The 14,694-nt window shown below is 41.6% G+C and overlaps 1 protein-coding gene across 1 annotated transcript; it reads left to right on the forward strand.

Annotated features, from left to right (window-relative positions):
- Positions 1-374: 374 nt before the first annotated feature.
- On the forward strand, positions 375-14,471 carry polr2a (RNA polymerase II subunit A). The gene is given in 30 exon segments (XM_048171539.1): positions 375-719; positions 1,598-1,730; positions 1,837-1,973; positions 2,061-2,234; positions 2,343-2,624; positions 2,727-2,888; positions 3,287-3,507; positions 3,643-3,775; positions 3,863-3,987; positions 5,009-5,219; positions 5,845-6,021; positions 6,023-6,055; positions 6,137-6,305; positions 6,406-6,500; positions 6,596-6,799; positions 6,948-7,170; positions 7,342-7,525; positions 7,737-7,908; positions 7,988-8,093; positions 8,483-8,688; positions 8,815-8,982; positions 8,984-9,287; positions 9,400-9,500; positions 9,594-9,698; positions 9,931-10,113; positions 10,196-10,399; positions 10,489-10,675; positions 10,784-10,897; positions 11,030-11,179; positions 11,297-14,471. Coding segments are annotated over 30 exon segments (5,898 nt in total). The 5' UTR covers positions 375-632; the 3' UTR covers positions 12,445-14,471.
- Positions 14,472-14,694: the final 223 nt, after the last annotated feature.

A 14,694-nucleotide genomic window follows, 5' to 3' on the forward strand; every position in this document is an offset into this window, starting at 1 on the left:
AATTGGTCAAATGCTCCCTGCTCATGAATATTGAGAAAACGTTTGACGAATAATGTTTCAGATTGCCGAATTTTATTTAATATTCATGTTTTAAGTATCCATGGATCCGCCCTTTGCTTATACCGACCAATGTAATCTCTTCATACGTTATGTCCCGCCTCCACCTACGTGAGATTCGCTGGAATCAAAAGCGCACAACTCCATTGGTCCTGCGTCAATTTTAATGAATTATTCATATGCTGCAGTCTCACAGCCAATAAACGCTCAGAAACGTCGATCCGTAACCCGCCCTCTGACTGTTCAGCCCCTGCCAAGTAGACTGTGTAAACCTGTAGCAAAGCATCCAGTCTATATAAAGACGTGTGAGAGCAGTTTTCTCTCAGATGCGCTTAGAGCGCACTGCCGTGTAGATCGGGGAAAGGGAAGGGGCTTGCTGGTAGCCACAATAGCTAGTATATAAACACAAATTTGAAAAGCACATTGAGTAGCAAGACACGGTGGTCACTGGGAAACCGCCATCGGACAAGTTCCGGTCACCATTGGGTGCCAGGAGAGTCTTGGTGGCGTTTCAGAGGTGTTCCTTCTTACAAAGCGGCGTGCCGGGGGAGGACGCGTCTCTTTGAATAGACAGGATGCACGGACCGCCTTCCAGCGACAGCGCATGCCCATTGCGCCTCATCAAGAGAGTGCAATTCGGCGTCCTCAGCCCAGATGAACTTGTAGGTTTTGCTCTTTGGAAGGGGTATTCTCTTACTTCTCTGAGTATTATTGTATTACTCAAGTCATCATCGTCTTAAAATCCTATTAAATACAGATATTAACATACAGTGTCTTCTGTGAACTTGTGTTTTGCTAACTTAGCCGGCTAGCCACTTTTGCCTCTAGTAAGAGCATGTGTTTAGAAAGTTGAACAAACACTACACAAGAGTCATACTTTAACAATTAGCAGCAAGACACGGACAATCATGTTTGAAGATATATAATTTTAACTCGTTGAAATGTTTATTGTTTGTTTACTTTATTTGACGATTTTCGAGTCACATGGTAGACCCAGAGTTACTCCCAAGTTTCCACATTGTTCCCTGCGTCTCCCTTACTGGCAATAAAATATGTGAAGTTTTATATTCGTGACTCATTTAATTAAAAGGCTCAAATAAATTTAGTTAATAAAGTGCACTTATGTTTTACAATAAATGTAGAGCAAATTGCATTTTCTGAGTTGAGCTGTGATGCTTATGAGACAGTAATGTCATCCTTTTCATAACCTTTTAAACCTTGAAATATTTTCTAATGAATGGTTTGAATGCAGTTTTGAGCAGACACTTCATGTTGTGGTTAATGTGTGTTTTATGGGTGCAACAATGTAATTTACAGAAACACATGATTATAAAATTATTAAACAGCCTTTGTTTACATTTCAAACTGAAATGTTTAAAAAAATGTCTTCTGGTGAATTATGCATTTTGCATCTAAAATCATTATAAACTTGATGTTGCTCTTGTTCAAACTTTATTAGTGAATGTATCTGTTTTTACCAATGTTGTGTCACTTGTGAAAATGCAAGACATTTTAATACTGTTTCCATTATTGTTTTCAGAAACGAATGTCCGTTACTGAAGGGGGTATCAAGTACCCCGAGACCACGGAGGGAGGACGCCCTAAACTGGGGGGACTCATGGACCCCCGGCAAGGTGTAATTGAGAGGTCCGGCAGATGCCAGACATGTGCAGGTATGTTCATAAATTAGATTTTTAATGTGTAGTATTTGTTTTTGATTTTTAAACGTTCCTGTTAATGTTTTATGCATTGTGTACTTAATTACTTGTTGTTGTTTAGGTAACATGACTGAGTGCCCTGGTCATTTTGGTCACATTGAGCTGGCTAAGCCAGTCTTTCATGTTGGCTTCATCACAAAGATCATGAAGGTCCTCCGCTGTGTGTGTTTCTTCTGTTCAAAGCTGCTTGTGGACGCGGTATGCCATATTTTTAATTTTGCCAGTTCTTTGCGATTTGTCAATGTTCCTTCCTGTATGGTTAACTTTTAATTTTGTTTTATCCAGAACAATCCAAAAATCAAAGACATCTTGACCAAGTCGAAGGGGCAGCCACGTAAGCGTCTGACCCACGTCTATGACCTCTGTAAAGGCAAAAACATTTGTGAGGGTGGAGAGGAGATGGACAACAAGTTTGGAGTGGAGCAGCAGGAGACAGAGGAAGACCTCACCAAAGAGAAGGTACAGAACTGATTATCTAATCACACAAATGCTCTCCTTTGCATTTAAAGCTCACTGTGGAAGGTTTCATGCTTGTTTAAAAACTGATTTTTATCCTTGCATTTCAAGGGTCATGGAGGCTGTGGCAGATACCAGCCACGTATCCGTCGCTCTGGCCTGGAGCTGTATGCTGAATGGAAGCATGTGAATGAAGACTCTCAGGAGAAGAAGATTCTCCTCAGCCCTGAACGTGTGCATGAGATCTTCAAACGCATTTCAGATGAAGAGGACATGATCCTGGGCATGGACCCCAAATACGCCCGTCCTGAGTGGATGATTGTCACGGTGTTGCCTGTGCCCCCTCTTGCTGTGAGACCAGCTGTGGTCATGCAGGGCTCTGCTCGAAACCAGGTTAGTATTTCTTATTGAACAGTGGGAAAGAAGTCTGATGTATTGGAGAGGTTTGTACTGATGGCTGTCGGATATTTTAATTGTACGCTCTTTTCCCCCTAGGATGATTTAACGCACAAGTTGGCTGACATTGTGAAGATCAATAACCAGCTGAAGCGAAATGAGCAGAGTGGAGCTGCAGCGCATGTTATAGCAGAGGATGTCAAGCTGCTTCAGTTCCACGTGGCCACTATGGTGGACAATGAATTGCCAGGTTTACCTAGGGTAAGATTTACACTATCTTAAATATGAATTCTGGCTACTGCCAATTATTTGTATGAGTATCAACAATTATATGCTTATTAGCAGTATTAATAAAAATTCAGTAATTCATTATTTTTATTAACAATAATTATAAATTACTAAGAAAAGTGAACAATATTATTGAACTGTTGATTAATATTATTATTAAATATGTATTAAGTAAAAATAAAAATGAATTGGACTTTGTTATGCCAGCCTTACGTCTGTCTACAAACAAAATAAAACATGATACGACAGTTGCAACCAATCAAAATATATTTGATATTTAAACTACATATTTAGTCTTTGGTCCACTGAAAGTTAACAGTAGAAGGCAGAATGCTTAATGAAGAATGTGCTGTCATATGCTTTTGTTTTAGGCAATGCAAAAGTCTGGTCGCCCGCTAAAATCCATCAAGCAGAGGCTAAAGGGTAAGGAAGGACGTGTCAGAGGTAATCTGATGGGAAAGCGTGTAGACTTCTCTGCCCGAACTGTCATTACACCTGACCCCAACCTGCAGATTGACCAGGTGGGAGTTCCTCGTTCCATTGCTGCAAACATGACCTTCCCTGAGATCGTCACACCCTTTAACATTGACAGGTAATATTAGGAAGTATTTCATTCTAATGAATGCACATCATTTATGAAATATTCTACACTATTTCTTTGTCTCAGTGACTTTGTAACTCTATGCTCTTAATGATATTTTTCTTTTTTCCCCTTTTAACTTTACAGACTCCAAGAGCTTGTGAGGAGAGGTAACAGTCAGTACCCTGGAGCCAAATATATCATCCGTGACAACGGAGACAGAATTGACCTGCGGTTCCACCCTAAACCAAGTGACCTTCACCTTCAGATTGGATACAAAGTTGGTCCTTACCTTGGTTAATATTAGAATATAATTAATTTTTGGTTACAGTGAGCACAGTATTTGAAACCCCTGTTTTCTTTCTAGGTTGAACGACACATGTGTGATGGGGACATCATTGTTTTCAACAGACAGCCCACACTGCACAAAATGTCTATGATGGGCCATAGAGTACGAATCTTGCCTTGGTCAACATTTCGACTAAACCTCAGGTATGTCACATTGTTTATAGATTGATACATGGGTAGTAGAGATGCTCATAATTAACTGGTTAACCGACAGTGGTTAAACAGTTTAAAGTGTTTTTTTTTTTTTTTTTTTTTTGAGAAAGCTTGCTGCATGGTTAAATACGTTATATCTATAAAATTTAGTTGATGGGGAAAAAAAAAACAAGATCCTTTAAATTTAATGGTATTCAGAATGGAGCAATGAAAAATAAAAGCTATAAACATAAAGCCAAAACTAATTTAAAGGGAAACTAAAACCGCCATTAGGCTCGCGTAGTGTGTGTGTGTGAGGCGTTTGCGCGATCACTTGAATTGTTTCTTTAAAACAGCGGAAACCGCTTAATAATCCATTATACAGATAAGAGAAAATGGGTTTACTTGTGTACACACAATAAAAACAAAACATTGTGCTTTTCTAAAATAGAGAAAACAAACAAGGATTTGCTTTCTGCCATCAGCTTCCTTTCCGTGAACTTGTTTTTGGAGTGCGTCACAAATGAAATGAAACTCGACATATTACACTTTCGTTTTGTTAATCTGTTAATTTAAGTGAAATATAATTAGCGCATTTATTCCTTTTTATATATATAATTTTAATCTGTTTTTCTCCATTCACAGAAGCGCTGCAGGTGTGTGATGTGGCGATGAGTGAATCCTCATGTTCTGTTTATGCTGCTATTTGCGCATGTAAAACTAAACCCATGGAAAACCGATTGTTGTTTTTAATGGGTCTCTCTTATTCATTCTAATTAAACAAACTTGTCGGTTAACGGTTAATGATCGGTTAACGAGCTTTGGTTGTCAGTTAGGAAAAAAAACTGAAATGAACATCCCTAATGGGTAGGTACTTTACAGATTTGGTATGCTCTACCATCCATTATATTTGCAAAAACAAATCGTTGTAGAAATGGCAAATGCTCATGTTTAGCAGCATTGTTCTAATTTAAGGGTTTTTGGTTTTATGAAAATGACAAAGATTTTAAAAGTGAAAATCTCTTATTTCTAGTGTAACGACCCCATACAACGCTGACTTTGATGGAGATGAGATGAACCTGCACTTGCCGCAATCTCTGGAGACCCGTGCTGAGATCCAGGAGCTGGCCATGGTCCCTCGTATGATTGTCACACCACAGTCCAACAGACCCGTCATGGGTATTGTGCAGGACACACTGACTGCTGTGCGCAAGTTCACCAAGAGAGATGTCTTCTTAGAGAGGGTACGTTTACAAAGTGGTGGGACCGAATTATGAATTTAATGAACTGTTACAGGGGTTTTTCTTGTCAAAAATGATCTACGCTGGTGGCGGACAAACATGGCCACCCAAACACAGTACAAAGTACCCTACCCATGTGAACTGTGAGCCCAGTACTGACAATAAATGCCAAGAAACAGTTTGTGATATTAACTTAACCTGTTTATCCATGAAATAAAAAATAATCACTAAAACAGATCATAAAACAAAGTGCTTAGGATGATTTTAAAAATCTGTAAATTTATATCTAAAGTCTGAGTGAGTGGTTTGAAAAGTTAGTAATAAAATGAACCACACGTTAACACATTACATAGGAAAAGTGTCAGGTCTATTATTTTGCATTGACAATCCAAGACTTAAAGTGGGGATCACTTGACATACAGTATCAGGTTTTACTGGTACTTCAAAATGGCAGGTATCATCACATTAAATGAGCGAATAAATCTTTTTGGCAGGACAAAGATTAATTTTGGCAGCCAACAAAATATTTTCAATGCAGGAAAAACCCTGTGTTAGGTAGAAGTACATGATATTCATGCTAATGAAGAGCTTTGCCCTCTTCTGTTTCCTTTTGTCTGCTTTGTTTTAGGGTGAGGTGATGAACCTCCTCATGTTTCTCTCTACATGGGATGGGAAAGTGCCCCAACCAGCTATATTGAAGCCTCGACCCCTCTGGACGGGCAAACAGATCTTCAGCCTGATCATCCCTGGGCACATTAATGCAATCCGAACACACAGCACTCACCCTGATGAAGAGGACAGCGGTCCCTTATAAACACATCTCCCCTGGAGACACTAAGGTGCAGTAGTCCAGCCCCAAACCTTGAAATTTTTATGCAAAATGAAGTCTATACGTTTTCCTTCATCAAGTCTTTTTGCAGGTAATTGTGGAAAACGGTGAGCTGATCATGGGGATCCTGTGTAAGAAGTCACTGGGAACCTCAGCTGGCTCTCTTGTCCATATCTCATACCTTGAGATGGGCCATGACATCACACGACTCTTCTATTCCAACATCCAGACCGTCGTCAACAACTGGCTGCTCATTGAAGGTAAAAAGAACACAAATTGGGATTAATTCAGTTTTGTAATCATGCAAATATTAAGTCACTTGCTTCAAAAATATTTTATTTACCATTGCATCTGCTTCAGGTCACTCTATTGGTATTGGAGACTCCATTGCTGATAAGGCTACATATCAGGACATTCAGAACACTATTAAGAAGGCCAAACAAGATGTGATAGAGGTGAGTTGGCATTATTAAGTATGTAACTAATATCAAGGCTATGTCATAAGGCTCTCGTACATGAATGCAGTCATGCATGTTGACTTCTTTCTCAGGTCATTGAGAAAGCTCACAACAATGAGTTGGAGCCCACCCCAGGTAACACTCTGAGACAGACCTTTGAGAACCAGGTCAACCGTATTCTGAACGATGCTCGAGACAAGACTGGATCCTCTGCACAGAAGTCACTGTCAGAGTACAACAATTTCAAATCCATGGTGGTGGCTGGTTCAAAAGGCTCTAAAATTAACATTTCTCAGGTAAGAGTATTGATAATTGAAAGGCTCAATTTAAAGTCGAAACTAGAAAATGGACTTTTAAATCTGAAAATGTACATGCAAATGTGGTCCATGTCAGGTTTCACATAATTTGATCATTCTCTATATTGGTTTTCCTTCATCCTTTTAGGTTATTGCTGTGGTGGGGCAGCAGAACGTTGAGGGTAAGCGAATCCCCTTCGGTTTCAAACACCGCACTCTCCCTCACTTCATTAAAGATGACTATGGTCCAGAAAGTAGAGGCTTTGTGGAAAACTCCTATCTGGCCGGTCTCACACCAACTGAGTTTTTCTTTCACGCCATGGGAGGCAGAGAGGGTTTGATCGACACAGCTGTCAAAACTGCTGAGACAGGTAATGAACAGACATGGATTGAGCAGCTATTGGGGGCTAAGCCTAAATGTAATCTGAAATTAAAAATGTAATACTTATTTCTTGTCTAAGTATGTGTTAAATTGGCATCAGAATTGTCTTGGTTAAAGGTTGAAATTGTCCTCATGGCTTTTGATGAATCTTTTCTTTCAGGTTATATTCAGCGTCGTTTGATCAAGTCTATGGAGTCGGTTATGGTAAAGTATGATGCAACAGTCAGAAATTCAATTAACCAGGTTGTCCAGCTGAGGTATGGAGAGGATGGGCTGGCAGGAGAGGCCGTGGAGTTCCAAAACATGGCGACACTTAAGCCATCCAACAAAGCCTTTGAGAAGAAGTGAGTGCTGTTTGTGTTCACTGTAATATTTCCAGGAATGTTAATATATTGCCAATAGTTCAAGCTAAATATCTTAATAAAGCTATATTAATCCGAATTAACAAGGACATAGATAGTAAGCCTTTTGGTCATCTGCTCAGAGCCAATACACAAGTGATTTACTGACTTGCGTCATTGATTCGACTTTCCACCTCTTTCTTTAATCGCACAGGTTCAGGTTTGACTGCACCAACGAACGAGCTCTTCGCCGCACTCTACAAGAAGATGTGGTGAAAGATGTGATGACCAATGCCCATGTCCAGAGTGCTCTAGAGAAAGAGTTTGAAAAGATGAGGGAAGACCGAGAGATCCTGAGGGCCATTTTCCCCACAGGAGACAGCAAGGTCTGTCCCTTAAGAGTAACATATATAAGCATCATCAATATCATATATCCATAGACCCAAACTGACATGCTTCCCATAGGTGGTACTACCGTGCAATCTGGCCAGAATGATCTGGAATGCTCAGAAGATTTTCCGCATCAATCCTCGGACACCAACTGACCTTAACCCAGTACGAGTAGTTGAAGGTGGGTTAAACTATTTTAGGTATCCTAATTTTTTTAACAGCTGTATTAGATTGTATACAGTGTTTTAACCACCATAAGGCTGTCAGTGTTTGAGCGGGTCTCCCAGCTAAATAAAGATTCCTGCTTGTGGCGGCTAAATAAAGCCTGCTGACGACTGATCCCTATAGCTTACCGCTGTCTTGTGGCATACCTGTGCAAGCTGATTATAAAGGCCACTTTTACATCTTTGTGTATGTTGACTAAAGAAATGGCTTCAAGCTTGACATTTTACACCTATTAATATAATCCAAGTTATTCTTCCTTGTAGTGGCACTACCCTTTACGTTTGTACTCCACAGCAGTCCATTTGTGGCCTTGTAATGATCACATGAATATTTTGTTTTTTGTAGGAGTTCACGAGTTGAGTAAGAAGCTGGTTATTGTAAATGGTGAAGACCAGTTAAGCAGGCAAGCCCAGGAGAATGCAACTCTGCTGTTCAACATCCACCTGCGCTCTACCCTCTGTTCTAAGAGAATGACTGAGGAGTTCCGTCTTAGCACAGAGGCTTTTGATTGGCTGCTGGGAGAGATTGAGACCAAATTTAACCAATCCATTGTAAGTAATGCTTGCTGAGTGCAGTTAAATCTCTTCACATAAATGAAATGGAGTAATAACATCTTACCAATTTAATCAGTTTTTACAAGTAGGCTCATTGGCTGAATTGATGTTTTTTTTCCTCAGGCTCACCCTGGTGAGATGGTTGGTGCTCTGGCTGCCCAGTCTCTGGGAGAGCCTGCTACTCAGATGACCCTGAACACATTCCACTATGCCGGTGTGTCCGCCAAAAACGTCACTCTCGGTGTGCCTCGTCTCAAAGAGCTTATCAACATCTCCAAGCGACCCAAGACCCCCCTCACTGACCGTCTTTCTCCTGGGCCAAGCGGCCCGTGATGCAGAGAGGGCCAAAGATATCCTGTGTCGGTTGGAGCACACAACCCTGCGCAAGGTCACTGCCAACACGGCCATTTATTATGACCCAAACCCACAGAACACTGTGGTGACTGAGGATCAGGAGTGGGTCAACGTGTACTATGAGATGCCTGACTTCGATGTGACCCGCATTTCACCCTGGCTGCTGCGTATTGAACTTGACCGCAAACACATGACTGACCGTAAGCTGACCATGGAGCAAATTGCAGAGAAGATCAATGCAGGTGGGCTTGAGATTATTATTGAATAAATACTTTAAACGCTTTAAATGGCAAACAGAATGGACTTTGAAGAATGTACATTTCTATCAAACTCTAATCCTTGTCTGTCTCCTAGGATTTGGTGATGACCTAAACTGCATCTTCAATGATGACAATGCTGAGAAACTGGTATTGCGAATCCGCATCATGAATAGTGATGAGAACAAGTTCCAAGAGGTAACTTATTGTAATTTGAATTTACTGGTGCATGCACATAACTGGCCTCTTCTCTCTCGATATTGAATCCTAAATGTTGGATATTATGTCCAGGATGAGGAGGTAGTGGATAAGATGGATGACGACGTCTTCCTTCGCTGCATTGAATCCAACATGCTGACAGACATGACCCTGCAAGGCATTGAGCAGATCAGCAAGGTATTTTTCCCTCTTTAACAGCATTTAAGTTCACTTTGGTGCAGACTATCACCTGCCACCCCATGTGGCAGTGCAGGCTCATCAAAAAGGTGCATAACTTAATGCTCCTGAGGGTGGATGGTGACTGTAATGGGGAATGCTAATTGGTACCCTCCTGAATTATAAAATGATAAAATGACATCAGATGGCCATGAGATTGGAGCTTAACTTCTTTCACTCTCTGCACCTGTAGGTGTACATGCATCTTCCACAGACAGACAACAAGAAGAAAATCATCATCACAGAAGAGGGAGAATTCAAAGCCCTACAGGAGTGGATCCTGGAAACGGATGGAGTCAGTCTCATGAGGGTCCTCAGTGAGAAGGACGTTGACCCTGTCAGGACCACCTCCAATGACATTGTGGAGATTTTCACTGTAAGGATTGTTTAATAGTCTAAAGGTTGTGACCTATTAAGTCATCAAATCATATTCAGAAATGTCTGCTCTTCACCTGCAGGTTCTTGGTATTGAGGCTGTGCGTAAGGCACTGGAAAGAGAGTTGTACCATGTCATCTCTTTCGACGGTTCTTACGTTAATTACCGCCATCTTGCCTTGCTGTGTGACACAATGACATGCAGGGGTCACTTGATGGCCATCACTCGTCACGGTATCAACAGGCAGGACACTGGACCCCTCATGAAGTGCTCTTTTGAAGAGACTGTGAGATTTGATTAATTGGCTCTTTAACATTTTAAAATGGTAGTCTTGTAAAGAACTTTAATGTCTAATGTTGTCCATTTCTTCTATAGGTGGATGTGTTGATGGAAGCTTCTTCACATGGTGAATGTGACCCAATGAAGGGAGTGTCTGAGAACATCATGCTGGGACAGCTAGCTCCTGCAGGCACTGGCTGCTTTGACCTGCTGTTAGATGCTGAAAAGTGCAAGTATGGCATGGAGATCCCCACCAACATCCCTGGCATCAGTGTTGCAGGACGTAAGTCAAACTCATTGCCTTGTTTAATTGTTTTATAGCTTTAATTTAGGCATACTCATTTGTCCTCAAATCTAAACCTTTGATTAACTTTTGCTTTTTCCATCCCAGCCACAGGCATGTTCTTTGGCTCTGCCCCCAGCCCTATGAGTGGCATGTCTCCAGCCATGACTCCTTGGAATACAGGAGCCACTCCTGCGTATGGTGCCTGGTCTCCCAGTGTTGGTAAGATATTGCTACATAAAGTTTTGTTTGTCACCCTTATTTACCGTGCACTTGTATATGTTGACCAACTCAATTTCATGCCCTGTTTTTTTTTTTTTTTTTTTTTTTTTTTTTTTTTTCCCCTCCATACAGGAAGTGGAATGACACCAGGTGCTGCAGGCTTCTCTCCCAGCGCCGCATCCGATGCCAGCGGCTTCTCACCTGGCTATTCTCCTGCCTGGTCCCCTACTCCTGGTTCTCCTGGATCACCTGGGCCAGCTAGCCCTTATATCCCCTCACCAGGTTACTCCACTGTCCATTTTTGTCTTATTCTGTTTAAGAATAATGGATGTTGTTTACTTTGTTGTACTAGTTGGTTGCAAACCAAACTGTTCTCTTATGCCTATCTTTTTCTTTCAGGAGCCTTGTCTCCCAATTACTCTCCAACCTCTCCTGCCTATGAGCCTCGTTCTCCTGGTGGATACACCCCTCAGAGCCCTGGCTACTCTCCAACCTCTCCATCATACTCGCCAACTTCACCATCTTATTCTCCCACCAGCCCGAACTACAGCCCCACATCTCCGTCCTACTCGCCCACATCACCCTCCTACTCTCCAACTTCGCCGTCTTATTCTCCAACATCGCCAAGCTACTCCCCAACTTCACCTTCTTACTCTCCGACTTCACCTTCTTACTCTCCGACTTCACCATCTTACTCCCCGACTTCACCATCCTACTCCCCAACATCCCCCAGCTACAGCCCAACGTCTCCCAGCTACAGCCCAACCTCGCCGAGTTACAGCCCCACATCTCCGTCTTATTCCCCCACATCTCCGTCTTACTCTCCCACCTCTCCAAGCTACTCTCCAACCTCCCCATCCTATTCCCCAACATCTCCGAGCTACAGCCCAACTTCGCCCAACTACACACCCACCTCACCCAGTTACTCCCCAACCTCTCCATCTTACAGTCCCACCTCACCGTCCTACTCCCCCACCTCTCCCAATTACACCCCAACCAGCCCAAATTATTCCCCCACCTCTCCTTCATACTCCCCCACTTCGCCATCCTACTCTCCATCCAGTCCGCGCTACACCCCGCAATCACCCACCTACACCCCAAGCTCGCCCTCTTACAGCCCGAGCTCTCCATCCTATTCCCCCACCTCTCCAAAATATACTCCCACCTCCCCCTCTTACAGTCCCAGCTCTCCTGAATATACCCCAACTTCCCCCAAATATTCCCCTACTTCCCCAAAGTACTCGCCCACTTCACCCAAATACAGTCCCACCTCTCCAACCTACTCCCCAACTACACCCAAGTACAGTCCTACTTCCCCTACTTACTCTCCAACTTCTCCCACCTACACCCCAACCAGCCCAAAATATTCCCCCACCTCTCCGACTTACTCTCCAACTTCTCCAAAATACTCGCCTACGTCCCCTACCTACTCGCCAACTAGTCCCAAGGGCTCCACCTACAGCCCCACTTCTCCTGGCTACAGCCCCACCTCTCCGACCTACAGCCCAGCCATCAGCCCTGACGATAGCGATGAAGAAAATAACTAAAGATGTTTGGTGCCAGGGTTCATGCTACTTCCCTGAAAGGCACTCTGACCCTAGGATAAAGACTGAAGGAAAGCCACTCAGCTGGGGTTGTTGTGATTTACAGGGAAGGCTGAGGAACCTGGGATCCCACATGTGACATCGTCCTTTTTTATTTTTTTTTTCCTTTTTTTTTATTTTTTTTCCCCTTTGGGCTTCTTGAACTGTTCTTAAATAGCCTCACTAAACAGGCTTCAGTGGTTGCATCTGTTATATCAGAGGTTTGAACTATAAGCCAAACAAGGCTGCCTTTGTATAGACCATTTTGGTCGCTCTAAGTTTAGAGGGAGAGATGTAACTCAAAAATAGTGGAAAGATGCAGGAGATTGACTGCTTTTGGAAGGGAATGATCACTCATAGTCCTCTTTCCATTGTCATTTCTTTCTCCCTTACTTTTTCTCTAAAATTCAGTGTTGGATATAAAGGAAAGCTAAGAAGTATTGCCAAAAGCCTTCAAACAGAAAACAGTGGATTGTATCTGAAAAGTTTCAAATGAAACCTTAAATCTCTATAACATAAATAGAAAGGGAGGAAACTGACCTTTCTCACTTTTTTTTTTTTTTTTTTTTTTATAGCATTTTCTTTCTTCCTTTGTGTAAATAAGCGCTTGTTCCCAGTTTTGATGTTTCTAGGTCAGAACTGAGAACTGTTTAAATATTAATGTTGATTTTGTCTAATTTGAGTTGACTTATAAAAATTTATTTCTGAAGAAACAGGTGGTTGGCAGTGGCTGTTTATTAGAAACGTGTTGAAGCTGACACGCATTGTGCAGATTAAAATGTCCTGTAATACTGTAGTCTAATGTATGCCAGCCCATGACATGGGTAAAAGTGTTGTGTAGTGATTGCCCTCTTCTGTAGGAATCTGAGAGGGGGAACGGATGCTTGATTTAAGGCATCAAATTTCTATCCAATTGTCCCCAAATGATGCAAGCCTTATATCCTTCACCAGCATCTGCCCAGTAATTTACAATTTCAATAACTGCAAAAAAAAAAAAAAAAAGGTAACCAGCTGTCTTGGAGTGTGAAGTTACCTTTTTGGTTTTATTTCTTTTATCCTAAGAGTGGGGTTGGAGCATGGCTTTGCATAAGCTGCACCATGTTAACATTTTTAAACCACCTAGGTCTAAATCTTATGAAACTCCCTGTCCTTAGCACTCAACCCTTTAATCTAACAAGTGTATAATTGTTTTGTTTTCTGATATTTGCATCAAGTACAACTGAATCTTTTGTGTGAATTACTGAGGAAAAGCATTTTACACTTTCTTGCGCTGGCTTCATTGTCGTTGGGTCAGTTTCTGCTTTTTAGATTAAGTGCTTTGGGTGGGGTGGGGGGTGCAGTTTGGTTTGTTTCATTTGAATATGCATGGTTTCATCTCTGTCATCAAAGATCTTGGGGTCATTTGTCAACCTAAATTTCATCAGCTGATTCTGACAGTCATCTTATGCTTGAACAGTAGGTGGCGACAGAGACTGGTTTAACTTGGGCTTTAGAGGCATTTAGATCTTGAGCGTTACCTTTTTCTTTAAATCTGAAAGCAAGTGGTGCCTGTGGTTTCCTCAACTCACTCTTCCAACTGGATGGTGGTAGTTGCAGGAAGGTTTTATTGACTTGTAAAAGACTTTGTTGCTCTTGCATATTTCAGCTTTAGGTTTAAGGCCTTAGATTGGAGAGCAGTTCTTACAGTGTCTCTTTAATGCCCTTGTTTGCCTTCAATTTCATGGTTGTTTAAAAAAAATCCAGTTAATACTCTGTACCCAGGCTCCCAGTAATGGTGTGTGTGAGTGTGCAAGTGTGTGTGTGTGCAAGAGAGTATAAATGGAAAAGACAGGGTTTTCTTGAGTTTGAGTAATAACTGGGTCAGGTTTATGGGGAAAGGAGAATTTAAATTAAGAGAATTTGCCACTGTATAGAAATCAATCTGATTACTTCATTCTCTGTATCTATGTTTTGTTTGTTTTTTGACTTGAAAAATAAAAAGTTTGACTAAACTATTGTTTGGGTGTTTTTTCAATTTTCACTTGAAAATAAATTGTTACGACTCATGTTCCAAACCTGTATACAAAGCCCCTAAAGGGACATGGTGGTGGGAAAAAATTGGGATTTTACGCACCTCCGAGAAACTTTGTGTTCCCTTGCTGTGAGCTCGGACAAACACTTCCTCTTTAATTGTCCTGCTGGCTGGCAGTAGTGTTTCAGTTAGTTACATAAATT

This window comes from Megalobrama amblycephala, linkage group LG20 (genome assembly GCF_018812025.1).
Source record: "Megalobrama amblycephala isolate DHTTF-2021 linkage group LG20, ASM1881202v1, whole genome shotgun sequence".
Lineage (NCBI taxonomy): Eukaryota > Metazoa > Chordata > Actinopteri > Cypriniformes > Xenocyprididae > Megalobrama > Megalobrama amblycephala.